The 18,395-nt window shown below is 47.1% G+C and overlaps 1 protein-coding gene across 1 annotated transcript in view; it reads right to left on the bottom strand.

The window, feature by feature from the left end:
- LOC121543342 (coiled-coil domain-containing protein 146) overlaps nucleotides 1-17,642 on the bottom strand; it is a gene marked incomplete at its 5' end in the record, with an annotated part of 65,479 nt that extends 47,837 nt beyond the window's left edge. Inside the window, 12 exons of the mRNA XM_045219556.1 lie at nucleotides 1,192-1,267; nucleotides 1,381-1,545; nucleotides 2,489-2,577; nucleotides 8,333-8,503; nucleotides 8,601-8,693; nucleotides 10,684-10,870; nucleotides 11,758-11,985; nucleotides 12,305-12,378; nucleotides 13,485-13,661; nucleotides 14,224-14,281; nucleotides 16,435-16,644; nucleotides 17,560-17,642. Of these exons, the coding sequence (XP_045075491.1) occupies nucleotides 1,192-1,267; nucleotides 1,381-1,545; nucleotides 2,489-2,577; nucleotides 8,333-8,503; nucleotides 8,601-8,693; nucleotides 10,684-10,870; nucleotides 11,758-11,985; nucleotides 12,305-12,378; nucleotides 13,485-13,661; nucleotides 14,224-14,281; nucleotides 16,435-16,644; nucleotides 17,560-17,642 (1,611 nt within the window). The remainder of the gene's footprint in view (nucleotides 1-1,191; nucleotides 1,268-1,380; nucleotides 1,546-2,488; nucleotides 2,578-8,332; nucleotides 8,504-8,600; nucleotides 8,694-10,683; nucleotides 10,871-11,757; nucleotides 11,986-12,304; nucleotides 12,379-13,484; nucleotides 13,662-14,223; nucleotides 14,282-16,434; nucleotides 16,645-17,559) is intronic.
- Between the last annotated feature and the right edge of the window lie 753 nt (nucleotides 17,643-18,395).

The raw sequence follows: 18,395 nt of genomic DNA, 5'->3' as shown, positions 1-18,395 counted from the left end.
CACCTTGGAGATGGGATCAGGACAACAGAGAAACATCCTAACCCTAACCCTAACCCAGGTCACCTTGGAGATGGGATCAGGACAACAGAGAAACATCCTAACCCTAACCCTAACCCAGGTCACCTTGGAGATGGGATCAGGACAACAGAGAAACATCCTAACCCTAACCCCTAACCCAGGTCACCTTGGAGATGGGATCAGGACAACAGAGAAACATCCTAACCCTAACCCCAGGTCACCTTGGAGATGGGATCAGGACAACAGAGAAACATCCTAACCCCTAACCCTAACCCAGGTCACCTTGGAGATGGGATCAGGACAACAGAGAAACATCCTAACCCTAACCCCAACCCAGGTCACCTTGGAGATGGGATCAGGACAACAGAGAAACATCCTAACCCTAACCCTAACCCAGGTCACCTTGGAGATGGGATCAGGACAACAGAGAAACATCCTAACCCTAACCCTAACCCAGGTCACCTTGGAGATGGGATCAGGACAACAGAGAAACATCCTAACCCTAACCCAGGTCACCTTGGAGATGGGATCAGGACAACAGAGAAACATCCTAACCCTAACCCTAACCCAGGTCACCTTGGAGATGGGATCAGGACAACAGAGAAACATCCTAACCCTAACCCTAACCCAGGTCACCTTGGAGATGGGATCAGGACAACAGAGAAACATCCTAACCCTAACCCAGGTCACCTTGGAGATGGGATCAGGACAACAGAGAAACATCCTAACCCTAACCCTAACTCAGGTCACCTTGGAGATGGGATCAGGACAACAGAGAAACATCATAACCCTAACCCTAACCCAGGTCACCTTGGAGATGGGATCAGGACAACAGAGAAACATCCTAACCCTAACCCAGGTCACCTTGGAGATGGGATCAGGACAACAGAGAAACATCCTAACCCTAACCCTAACCCAGGTCACCTTGGAGATGGGATCAGGACAACAGAGAAACATCCTAACCCTAACCCTAACCCAGGTCACCTTGGAGATGGGATCAGGACAAGTAAGGTTCCGTCCCAAATGGCACTCTATTACCTTCATAGTGCGGAAGGTCGGAAGGTCGGAAGGTCGGAAGGTCGGAAGGTCGGAAGGTCAACCTCAGTGATATTCTATCTAGAGGATGGAGTGAGAAGAGCAGGATTACCTGATTAACCAGGTAGGATAAATCACCTTGGAGATGTCGTTCCTCAGGCTGTCTCTGACGGTGTGGCTGTGGAAGTGCTTTAGACGGGACTTCTGGAGCAGCCTGTGGAACGCAGACAGACACGCGCGCAGGATGTTCATAATCTTACATCAAAACAGGGTGGCGAACGTCTGAATGTTGTTTTGAGGATGGGATGTACTCCCTATCTCTCTCACTTGTCTTTGTTGATGGCGTTGGTTCTGAGGATCTCAATCTCGTTTTCCAGGATCTTGAACTTCTCCCTCATCTCAGCCGTTCTCTGGGAGGCCATCTGGATCAGGTTCACACACTTGTTCCTATCACCCTTGATGTTGTCATACAGCTTGGCAAACACACTAAGCCTAGATGCAGGGAGGGAGAAGGAGAGGGAAGGAGAGAGAGAGTCAGAGAGAGAGAGAGAGAGAGAGAGAGAGAGTGTTTGTATTGGCACAGAGGAAACACCAAAATTAATCAAGTTAGGCATTCAAATCAGCCACCCAGACACTTTATTTTCCAGGTGTGTCTGAGCTGCTCCTTACTTGGTATTTAAAGACACTACGTGGTACCAATGGTACTCTGTGATACTTATTTCAACACACTTGGTAAATACCTAGGGACCAAATGGCCTAGTTATGGAGCAGCAGTAGTCATTCATAGGTCGTTGCAACACACTATCACAGATTATCGTGAAATAGATACAAATTACTTATTCGACATTTGTGACAGGCACACAAAAAATTATTATTTTTGTGTCCACTACACAATTTTCTTCTTAATAACGCATTCGTGTCCATTACACGATTTTCTTCATAACGAATTCCAATTTGTTATGAAGAAACCAAAGTTAGCTAGGTTAGCTAGGTGGCTGATGTTAGCTACACTAGGCGTTAAGGTTAGGGTTAGGGGTTAAGGGTTAAGGTTAGGATTAGGGTAAGGGTTAAGGCGTTAAGGTTAGGGGTTAAGGGTTAAAGTTAGGCGTTAAGGTTAGGGGTTAAGGTTAGGGTTAGGGGTTAAGGTAAGGGTTAAGGCTAAGTGTTAAGGTTAGGGTTAGGGGTTAAGGTAAGGGTTAAGGCGTTATGGTTAGGGGTTAAGGTTAGGGTTAAGGCTAGGGGTTAAGGTTAGGGTTAGGGGTTAAGGTAAGGGTTAAGGCGTTAAGGTTAGGGTTAGGGGTTAAGGTAAGGGTTAAGACTAGGTGTTAAGGTTAGGGTTAGGGGTTAAGGTAAGGGTTAAGGCGTTAAGGTTAGCGGTTAATCTAAGGGTTAAGGCGTTAAGGTCTTCATTCAGCAGTGAGAGAGAGAGAGCTACCTGGACTGGACCTCCTGGTTCTGTTTCTTGAGTTCATGGATCACTAGACTCTTGCCTCTCAGCTCTTGCTTGATGCGATTGTATCTTTGCTGTTGAGACATTAAAATAACACATGATCTTCTTAGTAAAAGCTGTTGAGTCAACTTTCCCGTACGCGTAAGAAAGATAGTCTTAGCTAGTGTGTTTTGTTGTTTTGTTGAGAACATCAACACGTCACTATGGAAACCATTACCAGACTCATGCTGAAGCTACGCTGTAAGTCATTACTGTAGCTGTAGTAAATGATTGCAGCGAATATATTTCAGAGTTTGAAAAATACCTCAGGCCTGTCGCTGTTGCTCAAGTTATTTGGATTACCTGTGGACATATTACCTCACGATGTGTGTTACTTAACTCAGACTGTGTGTGGTATCTCAGGTTGTGTGCTATCTCAGGTTGTGTGCTATCTCAGGTTGTGTGCTATCTCAGGTTGTGTGCTATCTCAGGTTGTGTGTTATCTCAGGTTGTGTGCTATCTCAGGTTGTGTGCTATCTCAGGTTGTGTGCTATCTCAGGTTGTGTGCTATCTCAGGTTGTGTGCTATCTCAGGTTGTGTGTTATCTCAGGTTGTGTGCTATCTCAGGTTGTGTGCTATCTCAGGTTGTGTGCTATCTCAGGTTGTGTGCTATCTCAGGTTGTGTGTTATCTCAGGTTGTGTGCTATCTCAGGTTGTGTGTTATCTCAGGTTGTGTGCTATCTCAGGTTGTGTGTTATCTCAGGTTGTGTGCTATCTCAGGTTGTGTGCTATCTCAGGTTGTGTGTTATCTCAGGTTGTGTGTTATCTCAGGTTGTGTTGTTTTGAGATCTAAGCGAGATATGCATGTAGCCACGTGTGCACATTTTGTTCATATTCTTTGCTAGTTAGTGAGTTATTAGCCCAGTTATAGATAATTTGTAGTCAGCAATAGGGGAGTGATTGCTTCCTACAAGAGCACAAAAGTGTACATTTCTAGCCATCTTTGAAAAGCGAGTCAGGTAAAGAGCTTTTTTTTGTCTTAAAGGGGCAGTGTTGTATTTTGAGACAGGCTTGAATAAGCTAAGTAGCCAATGGGCAGAGTGTAGCATAATTTGTCTTATTCTCTGTAATAATGGTATGGGAATAATAATGCATTTTATTTTGTAAAGTGGTTTCTTGCATCATACAACACAACAACATTTTCAGTCAAAAAGGTTAATGTCAAGCCCTGCATGTTTTTTTCAAAAGTCTCATAGAATGTAGGCCTACATTGAACACCACACATTGGCTGCTACTGAAAGCTGAATAATAAAACAGCTAATTCCATGTTAAAATGTTTTGGGATGTATTTTCTCCATTGTTTTTGATGGTAGGCCACTCTGGTGGGCCTACATTATGATCAAATAGCCACAATTGCCTACATACAGTGCCTTGCAGTATTCATCCCCCTTGGCGTTTTTCCTATTTTGTTGCATTACAACCTGTAATTTAAATTGATTTTTATTTGGATTTCATGTAATGGACATACACAAAATAGTCCAAATTGGTGAAGTGAAATGAAAAAAATAACTAGTTTTTCAAAAATTCAAAAAAATAAATAATGGAAAAGTGGTGCGTGCATATGTATTCACCCCCTTTCCTATTCAGCCCCTAAATAAGATCTGGTGCAACCTATTACCTTCAGAAGTCACATAATTAGTTAAATTAAGTCCACCTGTGAGCAATCTAAGTGTCACATGATCTGTCACATGATCTCAGTATATATACACCTGTTCTGAAAGGCCCCAGAGTCTGCAACACCACTAAGCAAGGGGCACCACTAAGCAAGCGGCACCATGAAGACCAAGGAGCTCTCCAAACAGGTCAGGTACAAAGTTGTGGAGAAGTACAGATCAGGGTTGGGTTATAAAAAAATATCAGAAATTTGAACATCCCACGGAGCACTATTAAATCCATTATAAAAAAATTGAAAGAATATGGCACCACAACAAACTTGCCATGAGAGGGCCTGTCACGCTCTGGCTCCGGGACTGTGTAGTTTGAGCCAGGGTGTATTCATTTGGTTGTGTTGGGTATAGGGTGTGTTCATTTGGTTGTGTTTGGTTTTGGTTGTAGTGTCTTGTCTCGTCATGTGACTCCCAATCGGAGGTAACGAGTGTCAGCTGTCGGCTCGTTATCTCTGATTGGGAGCCATATTTAACCTGTCAGTGTTCACCTTAGGGTTGTGGGTTTTTGTTCCATGTTTCAGTCTGTGTACTGAGGACTTCACTATCCGTCATTGTTTATTGTTTTCTCGTTCGTGCACTTTAACTTTAATAAAGTCATGTTCGCTACAAACGCTGCGCTTTGGTCCACTCCTTCCGTAGACGGTCGTGACAGAAAAACCCACCACAAAAGGACCAAGCAGCGTATACAGGAACACCCGCAGGAGAGAACGCTGGTGGATGTCCTCCTCGGCTGGGGACATATTACGCAGGAGGAGGCCGTCCGGTACCGGAGGGCGATGAAGGGGGAGAACCTGGCAGGAGAGGAGCAACGGCGTCAGCAGGGCCATCGTCGGAAGGACGAGAGGCACCCCCAAGAATTTTTTTAGGGGGGCACACGGCATGGGCGACTGGGCAGCAGGAGGCTGCCACAGGGGAGATGTGGAGAGAAGGCTATCGGATTACGGGAGCCATTGGCGAGTAGAGGGAGGGAAGTTGTTGTGGCACGGCGTGAGAGACTGATGTGTGTTACCAGTCCGGTCCGGCCCGTTCCTGATCCCCAGTTAAGGCCAGTGGTGTGTGTTCCCGGTACGGACCGGCCTGTTCCTACTCCACGCACCAAGCCCACGGTGTGCGTCGCCAGTCCAGCCCGGCCTGTTCCTGCTCCACGCACTAAACCTACGGTGTGCGTCGCCAGCCCAGCCCGGCCGGTTCCTGCTCCACGCACTAAACCTACGGTGTGCGTCGCCAGCCCAGCCCGGCCTGTTCCTGCTCCACGCACCAAGCCTACGGTGTGCGTCGCCAGCCCTGCCCGGCCTGTTCCTACTCCACGCACCAAGCCCACGGTGTGCGTCGCCAGTCCAGCCCGGCCTGTTCCTGCTCCACGCACTAAACCTACGGTGTGCGTCGCCAGCCCAGCCCGGCCGGTTCCTGCTCCACGCACTAAACCTATGGTGTGCGTCGCCAGCCCAGCCCGGCCTGTTCCTGCTCCACGCACCAAGCCTACGGTGTGCGTCGACAGCCCTGCCCGGCCTGTTCCTGCTCCACGCACTAAACCTACGGTGTGCATCGCCAGCCCTGCCCGGCCTGTTCCTGCTCTACGCACCAAGCCTACGGTGTGCGGTCGACAGCCCTGCCCGGCCTGTTCCTGCTCTATGCACCAAGTCTACGGTGTGCGTCGCCAGCCCGGTCCGGCCTGTTCCTGCTCTACGCACCAAGCCTACGGTGTGCGTCGACAGCCCTGCCCGGCCTGTTCCTGCTCTACGCACCAAGTCTACGGTGTGCGTCGCCAGCCCGGTCCGGCCTGTTCCTGCTCCACGCACCAAGTCTACGGTGTGCGCCGACAGCCCTGCCCGGCCTGTCCCTGCTCCACGCACCAAGCCTACGGGGTGCGTCGTCAGCCCTGTCCGGCTCGTTCCTGATCTCCGCACCAAGTCTGTGGTGCGCGTCGCAGCCCATTCCGGTCCATTCCTGTTCCACGCACCAAGCCAGGGGCGCGTGTCGTCAGTCCGGCTCCGGCCAGCGGGGCTAGACAGGACCAGGGGTACTTTGGGGGGTTGGAGAGGAAGTGGGGATCTAGGCCGGAGCCAGAACCACCGCCGAGGAGGTATGCCCACCCAGCCCTCCCTTGTTTAGCCCTTATTGAGGCGCGGTCGCAGTCCGCGCCTTTAGGGGGGGGTACTGTCACGCTCTGGCTCCGGGACTGTGTAGTTTGAGCCAGGGTGTATTCATTTGGTTGTGTTGGGTATAGGGTGTGTTCATTTGGTTGTGTTTGGTTTTGGTTGTAGTGTCTTGTCTCGTCATGTGACTCCCAATCGGAGGTAACGAGTGTCAGCTGTCGGCTCGTTATCTCTGATTGGGAGCCATATTTAACCTGTCAGTGTTCACCTTAGGGTTGTGGGTTTTTGTTCCATGTTTCAGTCTGTGTACTGAGGACTTCACTATCCGTCATTGTTTATTGTTTTCTCGTTCGTGCACTTTAACTTTAATAAAGTCATGTTCGCTACAAACGCTGCGCTTTGGTCCACTCCTTCCGTAGACGGTCGTGACAGGGCCGCCCACCAAAACTCACGGACCAGGCAAGGAGGGTATTAATCAGAGCGGTAACAAAGAGACCAAAGATAACCCTGATGGAGCTGCAAAGCTCCACAGCAGAGATTGGAGTATCTGTCCATAGGACCCCTTTAAGCCGTACACTCCACAGAGCTGGGCTTTACGGAAGAGTGGCCAGAAAAAAGCCATTGCTTAAAGAAAAAAATAAGCAAACACGTTTGCATGTGGGAGACTCCCCAAACATATGGAAGAAGGCACTCTGGTCAGATGAGACTAAAATTGAGCTTTTTGGCCATCAAGGAAACCGCTATGTCTGGCGCAAACCCAACACCTCTCATCACCCCGAGAACACCATCCCCACAGTGAAGCATGGTGGTGGCAGCATCATGCTGTGGGGATGTTTTACATTGGCAGGGACTGGGAAACTGGTCAGAATTGAAGGAATGATGGATGGCGCTAAAAATACAGGGACATTCTCGAGGGAAACCTGTTTCAGTCTTCCAGAGATTTGAGACTGGGACGGAGGTTCACCTTCCAGCAGGACAATGACCCTAAGCATACTGCTAAAGCAACACTTGAGTGGTTTAAGGGGAAACATTTAAATGTCTTGGAATGGCCTAGTCAAAGCCCAGATCTCAATCCAATTGAGAATCGGTGGTATTACTTAAAGATTGCTATACACCAGCGGAACCCATCCAACTTGAAGGAGCTGGAGCAGTTTTGCCTTGAAGAATGGGCAAAATCTCAGTGGCTAGATGTGCCAAGCTTATAAAGACATACCCCAAGAGACTTTCAGCTGTAATTGCTGCAAAAGGTGGCTCTACAAAGTATTGACTTTGGGGGGGGTGAATAGTTATGCACGCTCAAGTTTTCAGTTTTTTTGTCTTATTTCTTGTTTGTTTTACAATAAAAAATATTTTGCATCTTCAAAGTGGTAGGCATGTTGTGTATATCAAATGATACAAACCCCCCCAAAATCCATTTTAATTCCAGGTTGTAAGGCAACAAAATAAGAAAAACGCCAAGGGGGGTGAATACTTTTGCAAGCCACTGTAGCCACTGTTAAACCTGTACCTTAAAGCGGGTACAGCCTCAGTATTCACAGTAAATGCGCACTGGAAGTTGCACAGAATTTTAACAAAGTTCAAGTTTGCGCTCAGCAGACCTGAAATTTGCTCAGTGCCCAAAAAAATGGGAGGTAACATTGATGGTGAGATGTTCTATAGTGATCTGATATAATGTGTTTTACCTCAGCCCTGTGGCGCTCCCTGGACTTCTGGTGAGATGTTCTATAGCGATCTGATATAATGTGTTTTACCTCAGCCCTGTGGCGCTCCCTGGACTTCTGGTGAGATGTTCTATAGTGATCTGATATAATGTGTTTTACCTCAGCCCTGTGGCGCTCCCTGGACTTCTGGTGAGATGTTCTATAGCGATCTGATATAATGTGTTTTACCTCAGCCCTGTGGCGCTCCCTGGACTTCTGGTGAGATGTTCTATAGCGATCTGATATAATGTGTTTTACCTCAGCCCTGTGGCGCTCCCTGGACTTCTGGTGAGATGTTCTATAGCGATCTGATATAATGTGTTTTACCTCAGCCCTGTGGCGCTCCCTGGACTTCTGCTCTCTCTCATCAGCTTTGATCTGAGTCAGACAGCTGAGGGTGTGGAGCTCCTCTCTGTGTCTGTGAGACTCTCTCATCAGCTCCTGCTCCTGTTCCACACACTGTTTCACCAGCTGGGTCTCCACCTCAGCTACTGGTTGCTACACACACACACCCACACACACACATGCACATATTTATGCCTTACACAAATCAAAAACACACACAAACACACGATTTCAAACATATGCTATTTACCTGATGAATCAGGTTTCTCTTCAGCTTGTCCACTTCTAACTGTAACTCCTGTCTTGTCTTTAGAATCCTGTCACTTTTGGGTTTGGCATCCCTCTGTAAGAACAACAAACCCCCCTCAGATCTCTTAGTATTCATGTCTCTAAACATAAAAGGTGCCATCTAGAACATAAAAGGGTTCTTCGGCTGTCCCCATAGGAGAACCCTTTGAAGAACCCGTTTTGGTTCCAGGTAGAACCCTTTTGGGTTACATGTAGAACCCTTTCCACAGAGGGTTCTACATGGAACCCAAAAGGGTTCTACCTGGAACCAAAAAGGGTTATCCTATGGGGACAGCAGAAGAACCCTTTTGGAACCCCTTTTTTCTAAGAGTGTGCACGACTTTTACAGTAGTGCCCTATTGTAAGGAATAGGGTACCATTTGGGACGCACCCTTTCTCTCCGTTGCGTACTGTTTTATACAACCGTGGCAGATGGCGAAACGTACTGAGATCAGAATTAAACTAAGGAAATAAATAATGACAAATAAATAATTGGATTGAATTCATAAAACTGGGGGGAACACTATATTGTTGTCACGGTTTCGGCCGAGGCTGCTCCTCCTCCTTGCTCGGGCAGGCTTCGGCGGTCGTCGTCTCCGGAGTACTAGCTGCCACCGTTGGATGTGTTCGATGTTCGTTTGGTTTTGTCTAGTTGTTGTGCACCTGTTCCCTGTTAGTGTGATTATGTACCCTATATATTGTTCCATGTGTTTGTCATGTGTTGTGTGTAATTGTTTTCCTGTCGCTTGGTGCAGTGCTGTTTGCTAGACTCTCTTTGTTTTACCGTCGCACTATTGTTCGTGCGCAGTTCGGTTTGGGAGTATTTTACGCACTGTGGCGTAAGTTTTGCCTCCGGGTTGTTTGACCCGTGTTATGATTTTTGGATTTTCTAGTAAAGTCTGGATATACTGAGCTCCTGTGTCCTGCTATTGATTCGCACCACATCCGCATCAGAGTTCGTGACAATTGTGTAAGGTTTCTGTAATTAATAGGGGCAGTTCCAAATGCGTCACTACACCAATGTCTTTCATGTTTTATGGTGTAAAATCTGCTGACACTTTTCCAGTTCCTCTCTCTGTTCGTCACTCATGTCCCATGTGGACATTTGTAAACCTGTGAGTGATGTGTGTCACTACCACTTTGATCTCTGGACACATCATCAAGGAAGCACAGAGGCTATTGGGGGATGAAACGTCAACCAAATAAAATCTATAAAATAAGACATTTTAAAGTGAGAGAGAGATATCTTTACATAGTATCCTCTATCATTACATAGTATCCTCTATCATTACATAGTATCCTCTATCATTACATAGTATCCTCTATCTTTACATAGTATCCTCTATCATTACATAGTATCCTCTATCATTACATAGTATCCTCTATCTTTACATAGTATCCTCTATCATTACATAGTATCCTCTATCATTACATAGTATCCTCTATCATTACATAGTATCCTCTATCATTACATAGTATCCTCTATCATTACATAGTATCCTCTATCATTACACAGTATCCTCTATCATTACATAGTATCCTCTATCATTACATAGTATCCTCTATCATTACATAGTATCCTCTATCATTGCACAGTATCCTCTATCATTACATAGTATCCTCTATCATTACATAGTATCCTCTATCATTACATAGTATCCTCTATCATTGCATAGTATCCTCTATCATTACACAGTATCCTCTATCATTTCATAGTATCCTCTATCATTACATAGTATCCTCTATCATTACATAGTATCCTCTATCATTACACAGTATCCTCTATCATTACATAGTATCCTCTATCATTACATAGTATCCTCTATCATTACATAGTATCCTCTATCATTGCACAGTATCCTCTATCATTACATAGTATCCTCTATCATTACATAGTATCCTCTATCATTACATAGTATCCTCTATCATTACATAGTATCCTCTATCATTACATAGTATCCTCTATCATTACATAGTATCCTCTATCATTACAGACCAGAACACTGTGGGCCTGTTTGAGCTGAGTGTGTGAACTGTGAACTAACCGTAGACTTGGTCTTGTCATGCAGTAGCTGGGTGTGGACCAACGCGTCCTGGGCCATTTTGAGCTGCAGCTCCACCTTCTTCAGCTCTCTGAGCTGCCGGTCCCTCTCACGCTGCTTCCGTGCCAGGTTCTCCTGCACGCTCTTCCTTTCCATGATGCAGTGGCCTGTATTGACGTCCAGCATTCCTCTGACAAATAGAGAGATAGAGAGACATACAGAGAGAGACATACAGAGAGAGACATACAGAGAGAGAGAGAGAGAGAGAGAGAGAGAGAGAGAGAGAGAGAGAGAGAGAGAGAGAGAGAGAGAGAGAGAGAGAGAGAGAGAGAGAGAGAGAGAGAGAGAGAGAGAGAGAGAGAGAGAGAGAGAGAGAGAGAGAGAGAGAGAGAGAGAGAGAGAGAGAGAGAGAGAGAGAGAGAGAGAGAGAGAGAGAGAGAGAGAGAGAGAGAGAGAGAGAGAGAGAGAGAGAGAGAGAGAGAACTCATAGGAAAACCCCATTATCATTGTTCCCCACAGCACTGTCCCCTTAAATCTGCCAGAGACTACATAGAACCAGTAACAATAGAGCTGCTGCATGTGGTTCCCATCTCAGTCTAGTTCCAGTGAAATGGGTTTTTGAGCCGTCCTTGTGCTATGGCCAGAGGGGAGAAACAGTAAAGGCAATGCAGGACAGATCCCAGTGGGGGTTTCACAGCAGTTGTGGTGGTTCTAAAGAGAGACAGCGTTTGGACTAATAGGGGACAATACAAGCCAATGCATCCAGATTAGAATGATTGAAAACCATGTCAAAATGAATGGGGGATAATTAGATAATGTTATTGCTCTTGTGGGACACATCAAGCTCTGTCCGTTCTGTGCATGTGGCCCCAATTTTCTTTTCATGCATTGTGGTTTATTCTGTTGGGATCCCCTTGAAAACAAGATGGTGGGAACATCAATATACAGGGATTTAACTCACGTAATAACAAAAGTTCAGAAGGCAGCAACTATGTAGCAACAGTGTTATGTAGGCACTATCGCTGCATATAGACGCTGCTATAAATAAATGGACATTGTCTGTAGCCAATCCTGTACCTCTGTCCCATCATAATGACCTCCTTCTCCTTGGCCATCTCCTGTTCTTTCTGCAGCATGCCGTACTCCCTCTCGGCAGCCTCCAGGTGTGCCCTGCGCCCCTCCACCTGCCTCCTCACCTCCCTCTTCTCCTCCTCCAGGGAGCGGCAGCGGGCCTCCGTCACCTTCTGCAGAGCCGCCATCTCAGACAGCTGCTCGTCCAGGGCCGCCTTACTTTTCTCGACCTCCCTGGCCACCACAGAGGAAGACATACATTACACCAGGCTGGTAGACTGTAGGGTTAACCCAGCGAGCAAAACAGCTTGCAAAGATGTCATTCCAGCCAGTTTTGACATAGAGACATTGGTCTGTAGGGTTAGGCGTTTACTCTTGGTAAGTGCCCCAAAAAACTGTGGACTGGATCAAGATTTATGTTGGGAGTCTCCCTCCCATGACTCATGAGCAAGGCCATAATTCCTTCTTTAGTAGTAGCTACAGAGTTAGTTATGAAGGGTAGGTATAGCACATTACCAGTACATGAATTCAGAGCCACCCACATCTTACGTACATCTTTTTCCTGTTGATCCTCTCAATCTCCTTCCCCAGTTGGCCAGGCACAGACAGAAGCTGGGCCAACTCAGCCTGGCGACACAAGACAACACACCATAGAGAAGGACATTATAGAAAAACCAATGAGCCCTTCTACCTCAATGGTTTTTATATAATGCCCTTCTCTATGGTATTTTAAACACAAGACTGACCCTCTACCACCCCTCTACCACCCCTCTTCCACCCCTCTTCCACCCCTCTGCCACCCCTCTTCCACCCCTCTTCCACCCCTCTACCACCCCTCTTCCACCCCTCTACCACCCCTCTTCCACCCCCTCTGCCACCCCCTCTACCACCCCTCTACCACCCCTCTTCCACCCCTCTACCACCCCTCTGCCACCCCTCTTCCACCCCTCTACCACCCCTCTACCACCCCTCTTCCACCCCTCTACCACCCCTCTCCCACCCCTCTGCCACCCCTCTGCCACCCCTCTTCCACCCCTCTACCACCCCTCTACCACCCCTCTACCACCCCTCTTCCACCCCTCTACCACCCCTCTTCCACCCCTCTGCCACCCCTCTTCCACCCCTCTTCCACCCCTCTGCCACCCCCTCTTCCACCCCCTCTACCACCCCTCTACCACCCCTCTATCACCCCTCTGCCACCCCTCTTCCACCCCTCTACCACCCCTCTACCACCCCCTCTTCCACCCCTCTACCACCCCCTCTACCACCCCTCTACCACCACTCTTCCACCCCTCTACCACCCCCTCTTCCACCCCTCTACCACCCCTCTTCCACCCCCTCTTCCACCCCTCTACCACCCCTCTATCACCCCTCTGCCACCCCTCTTCCACCCCTCTACCACCCCTCTACCACCCCTCTACCACCCCTCTACCACCCCTCTACCACCCCTCTTCCACCCCTCTACCACCCCTCTACCACCCCTCTTCCACCCCTCTTCCACCCCTCTTCCACCCCTCTTCCACCCCTCTACCACCCCTCTTCCACCCCTCTTCCACCCCTCTTCCACCCCTCTGCCACCCCTCTACCACCCCTCTACCACCCCTCTACCACCCCTCTTCCACCCCTCTGCCACCCCTCTTCCACCCCTCTACCACCCCCTCTACCACCCCTCTACCACCCCTCTTCCACCCCTCTACCACCCCTTGTGCCCCCTCCACCCTCAGTCCTGTCACCTGGTTGTTTACTGTGATGTCCTTCTTGTCCTCCAGTTCTCTCTGCTCCCTGGTGATCAGTTTGTGCCTGGCCTCCATGTCCTCCAGCAGGCTGTGTATCTCCTGTCTCCTCTGAGCTGCCTCCTTCCTCAGGTCCTCACTGCTGTCCTTCAGGGCCTTCGCACGCTTCTCCAGCTCCTGAGGACACACCAGGAGCAATGGGTTATGGGACATACCCCCGTACCGTGCCAGCTATTTGAAGCGGATATCAAAGCTAAAAGCTGGGTCGTGACATTCTTGGGAATTTGATTATACGTAACTATGTGATTATATAGTTGTTTTGTTGGGTGTTACAAAGTCATTGCTATTTAACTGTAACCAAACTAACTGTAGTAAAAAGTTCATTAAAGGAGTAATGTAAAATATCACATTAGAGCAATGATCTGACCTCTCTTAGTGTTAGACACCTACATATGCATGTATGACACCACAACCCAATGACAATGAGGAGACTGAACTGTCAAGAAGCAGGCCTCATCAATCAAGCATTTTGACAAGGATGCCTCTCAGCAAAGATACCGTCTATTTCTCTGCGCTCTCACTGTGTACGTGTCATTTCTCTGCTTCTAAATGAGTGATTTACTACTGTACGTGACATCAAGGGATGTTATGCTGTGGTGCCAGCTGTATGATGGGGACAGATCATGTGAATGACTATCAGTGGGAAATACATCTGTGACTGTTGCACTGAGATACTTACAACTGGTTTGGGTTGAGTCTCATACTCTTTCTCCAGGCGAAGCTTCTCTTCTGTAAGACTGTAAACAGAGGCGGCATCATTTAGACCACGTGTCAGACTCGTTCCACGGAGGACTGAGTGTCTGTGGGTGTTCTCTCCTCCCTTGTACTTGAGTGATGAATTAAGGTCCCTAATTAGTAAGGAACTCCCCTCACCTGGTTGTCTAGGTCTTAACTGAAAGGAGAAACCAAAAACCAGCAGACACTAGGCCCTCCATGAAACGAGTTTGACACCCCTGATTTACAGGAAGAAACAAGAGGAAGGAACTTGAACACAAGTTCTCAGAAATACTTTACAGAGAAGATGCAAAAGTGACAAAAGTTGAAGACAAGCTTAGTTAACAAGTGGTTGTGTAATAACCTCAAGTAACCTTGCCTAGGCATTAGCTCAACCCCCTAACACAGTCTTGGAGTCCAGATGATCAGGGTTCTAACCCAGTTGATAAAAAGAGGCAGGGAAATATATACATGTAGCCACACTGAAAATATTTATTGCTTTCAGAAAATAGTTTCTTGGCAACATCTGAGTAAAACACATTTGTCAGTAGTTGCTACTATGTGAAATGTTCAACTGAGTTCAACTGTTGACAGGGTTCTGATATTTACAAAGTCCAGTGGTAGATATTAAATTCCTGACACGTACAAACAATCCTCAGTGAGAAATTGCTGGGTGGATAAGCAGGCCTCTAGGCTACTTTCACAGCACTTGTGTTGCTTCCTGTCATCTGTAAATACTGCATTTGAAGCTAAAACGACTGACAGTTGAATTCCTGTCTATCTGTCTGGCTTGTGATCAAGGGCTTAACATTGCACATCTAAAGACATCTTTGCGGTGAGCATCTGTCCGTCGTATGGAGGGTAGTTCACCAGAGGAAGAGAGGAGGCTGCCAAACTGACAGTCACATCTATACACATTCACAGGATCATATACAACAAGAGACAGAATAGTTCATTACAACATCTAGTCAGAATGCAATGTAAGCAATGCTTTTTATTTAGCCTAATATTTCAATTACTGTTGCAGGCCTTAACAATAGGTCCAACATCTACCCCACAGCTATAATGGAAATATCTTCAGGAACAATGTGAATATCATCTACCCCACAGCTATAATGGAAATATCTTCAGGAACAATGTGAATATCATCTACCCCACAGCTATAATGGAAATATATTCAGGAACAATGTGAATATCATCTACCCACAGATATAAAGGAAATATCTTCAGGAACAATGTGAATATCATCTACCCACAGATATAAAGGACATATCTACAGGAACAATGTGTTCTAGGCTACTACCCTGGTGAATCATAGTGTCCGTCCCGAATGGCACCCTATTCCCTATGTAGTGCACTACTTTTGACCAGAGCCCTATGGTCCCTTGTCAAATGTAGTGTATTATATAGGGAATAGGGTGCCATTTGGGATGTAACCATAGCCATATCCTAGTCCTTGCTGATTAAATGACTGATGAAGAGACCTTTCCTTTAATGTCCTCTTTCTTTGTTTTTTTCACAAGCTTGTTTCATCAGTTGCTAAGCAATATTCCAATGGCCTCTCTGTGGCCTTTCAGTTTAACTGTGTGTGTGTATTTGTTGTGCAGAGAGCAGACAGCTGTGTTCTTTTCCATGCTGTGTTTTGGGGCGTGCTTGGCCTTTCGGACACAAGGACAGGAGTGTTGTTGAGAACAAGTGGAGGAGGCTAGTGGGTGCTCATATTTGTCCTGTTTCACACAGGTCCAAGTGTGTATTATACACGTGTAAAATGGAAATATATATTACTTTTTTTCATATCCCAACTCCCCCTGAGAAACCCTCGGATATTGGGGTCACTGCCAGGGTCAGCCATGATCAATGGCTACCCTGGAGCAATTAGGGTTAAGTGCCTTGCTCAAGGGTACATTGATATATTTTTCACCTTGTTGGCTCGGGGATTCGAACTAGCAACCTTTCGGTTACTGGGCCAACCTGCCGCCCATACCACTTCCAGGACTGACAGGACTAAACAAGTGGCTCAGGAGCTGGGCATACCCTTAACCTCAGACAGACAGAAAGACACACACACACACACACACACACACACACGCACACACACACACACTCTCTCTCTACACTAGGCTCTAGTCATTGTGTGTGTGTGTTAGCTGTAATCTAAATCAACTCGTCCCCTCACCACTCTAGCTGGTAGTTCATCTGGTAGTCCCTCTCCTCTGCCTCTTGCAGGTCGTTGTGGAACTTGAGGAGCTGCTGTCTCATGCGGCTGACCTCTGTGTCCGGCCCCTCAGGGAACTGCTCAGCCTTCTCCAGCTCTCTCTGCTGGTGCTCCAGCTCTGCTCGGAACCGCTTGGCCTCCTGCAGCAGCCGGATCTCTGACTGCTGGGAGCTGGGGTGGGGAGATGGGGGTCACAGACAGACACAAGTACTAGTCACTAGCGGGTCACACACACAGGTACTGATGGGTCATATTACAGGGCAGAGATGTGGTCAGCTGGCTCAGCTCAACACCCTCAGGTAGGAGGGATCACACAGAGGTGCTAGTGGTACACAGATACAGGTGTTGGTAGGTAGTAGACTCTGTCACAGACTTTCACCTTAGCTGGGCGTCCGAGGGTAGTTATACACTGAGTCTACAAAACATTAAGAACACCTTCCTAATATTGAGTTGCATCCCCTCTTGCCCTCAGAACAGCCTCAATTCGTCGGGGCATGGACTCTGTAAGGTGTCGAAAACGTTCCACAGGGATGCTGGCTCATGTTGACGCCAATGCTTCCCACAGTTGTGTCAAGTTGGCTGGATGCCCTTTGGGTGGTGGACCATTCTTGATACACACTGGAAACTGTTGAGTGTGAAAAACCCAGCAGCGTTGCAGTTTTAGACACAAACCGGTGTGCCTGGCACCTACTACCATACCCTGTTCAAAGGCACTTATATATTTTGTCTTGCCCATTCACCCTCTGAATGAAACATACACAATCCATGTCTCAATTGTCTCAAGGCTTAAAAATCCTTCTTTAACCTGTCTCCTCCCCTTCATCTACACTGATTGAAGTGGATTTAACAAGTGACATCAATAAGGGATCATAGCTTTCACCTGGTCAGTCTATGTCATGGAAACAATATCATGTTCATAATGTTTTGTATACTCAGTGTATACAGGTACTGATGGGTCATTTTAAACAGGTACTGATGGGTCAATACTATGGCACAGGTCCAGTCCAGCCTCATACAGTGTGGTTTCTGTTATCCATGTAAACATGTAAGGAGCGTCTATGGACAGGGAGAGATGAGATCACTTACCTTTTCAAGGTGTCGTGGAGCAGGCTGAAACTGGCTTTGAGCTTCGCTACTTTGGTCCCGCTGATCTTTCCAGTGGAGAACAGCTACAAGAGAACAACATCCTTCTTTCAATAATCATTTGCCTAAAGCCTTGGACCAGTATCTGCATCTGGGAACCTGTCCATGTCTCTCTATCTGACCACAGAGAGATTAGCTCTCATTGCACATGTCAAATAAAAGCTCAACAACACAGAGTAGATGGTTCCAGTGGCTGTAAACATGTTTGTTGTTTATCTACCCCCCCCATAGTGTTTATCACCCCCCCATAGTGTTTATCACCCCCCACCTCTCTATAGTGTTTATCACCCCCCCCACCTCTCTATAGTGTTTATCACCCTGCCAAAGCCACAGAACATCTGTGTTTGCTTCAACTACAAAGGAACAAAAACAAAAACAGAACTCCATATCCATAAACACAATTCAATCGCTATTCACGAGAAAACTCTTCCAGCCTTGAAGTATCCACATCAGCTGATCTTCAGAGAGCCAGGCTGTGATGGTTGGAATGATGAAAGACACATCAAAGAGTCAACAAGTGTGTCCATCACTGATGTTTTAAGTGACTGTGTTAGATCAGGGTAAACTACCACACTGTGATATGTGATAATGACTTCCTCACAGGGGAACTACAGCTGGCATTAAATAACTGATACTTTGGATTCCTTTCATTACAGTTTATTAGAGTGCTGCACGGTTTCTGGAAACCCCATGCCTTGCAAGGACAATGGAGAATAACAAAGGTACAGAATAATGTATTATTCACCTTGGGCTGGTTGTACACCCTGCATCAAGAGTCA

The sequence above is a fragment of the Coregonus clupeaformis genome, unplaced genomic scaffold, assembly GCF_020615455.1.
Source record: "Coregonus clupeaformis isolate EN_2021a unplaced genomic scaffold, ASM2061545v1 scaf2473, whole genome shotgun sequence".
NCBI lineage: Eukaryota > Metazoa > Chordata > Actinopteri > Salmoniformes > Salmonidae > Coregonus > Coregonus clupeaformis.
Note: the sequence above shows the minus strand (reverse complement) of the source record. Positions and strands in the feature narration are given on the sequence as shown.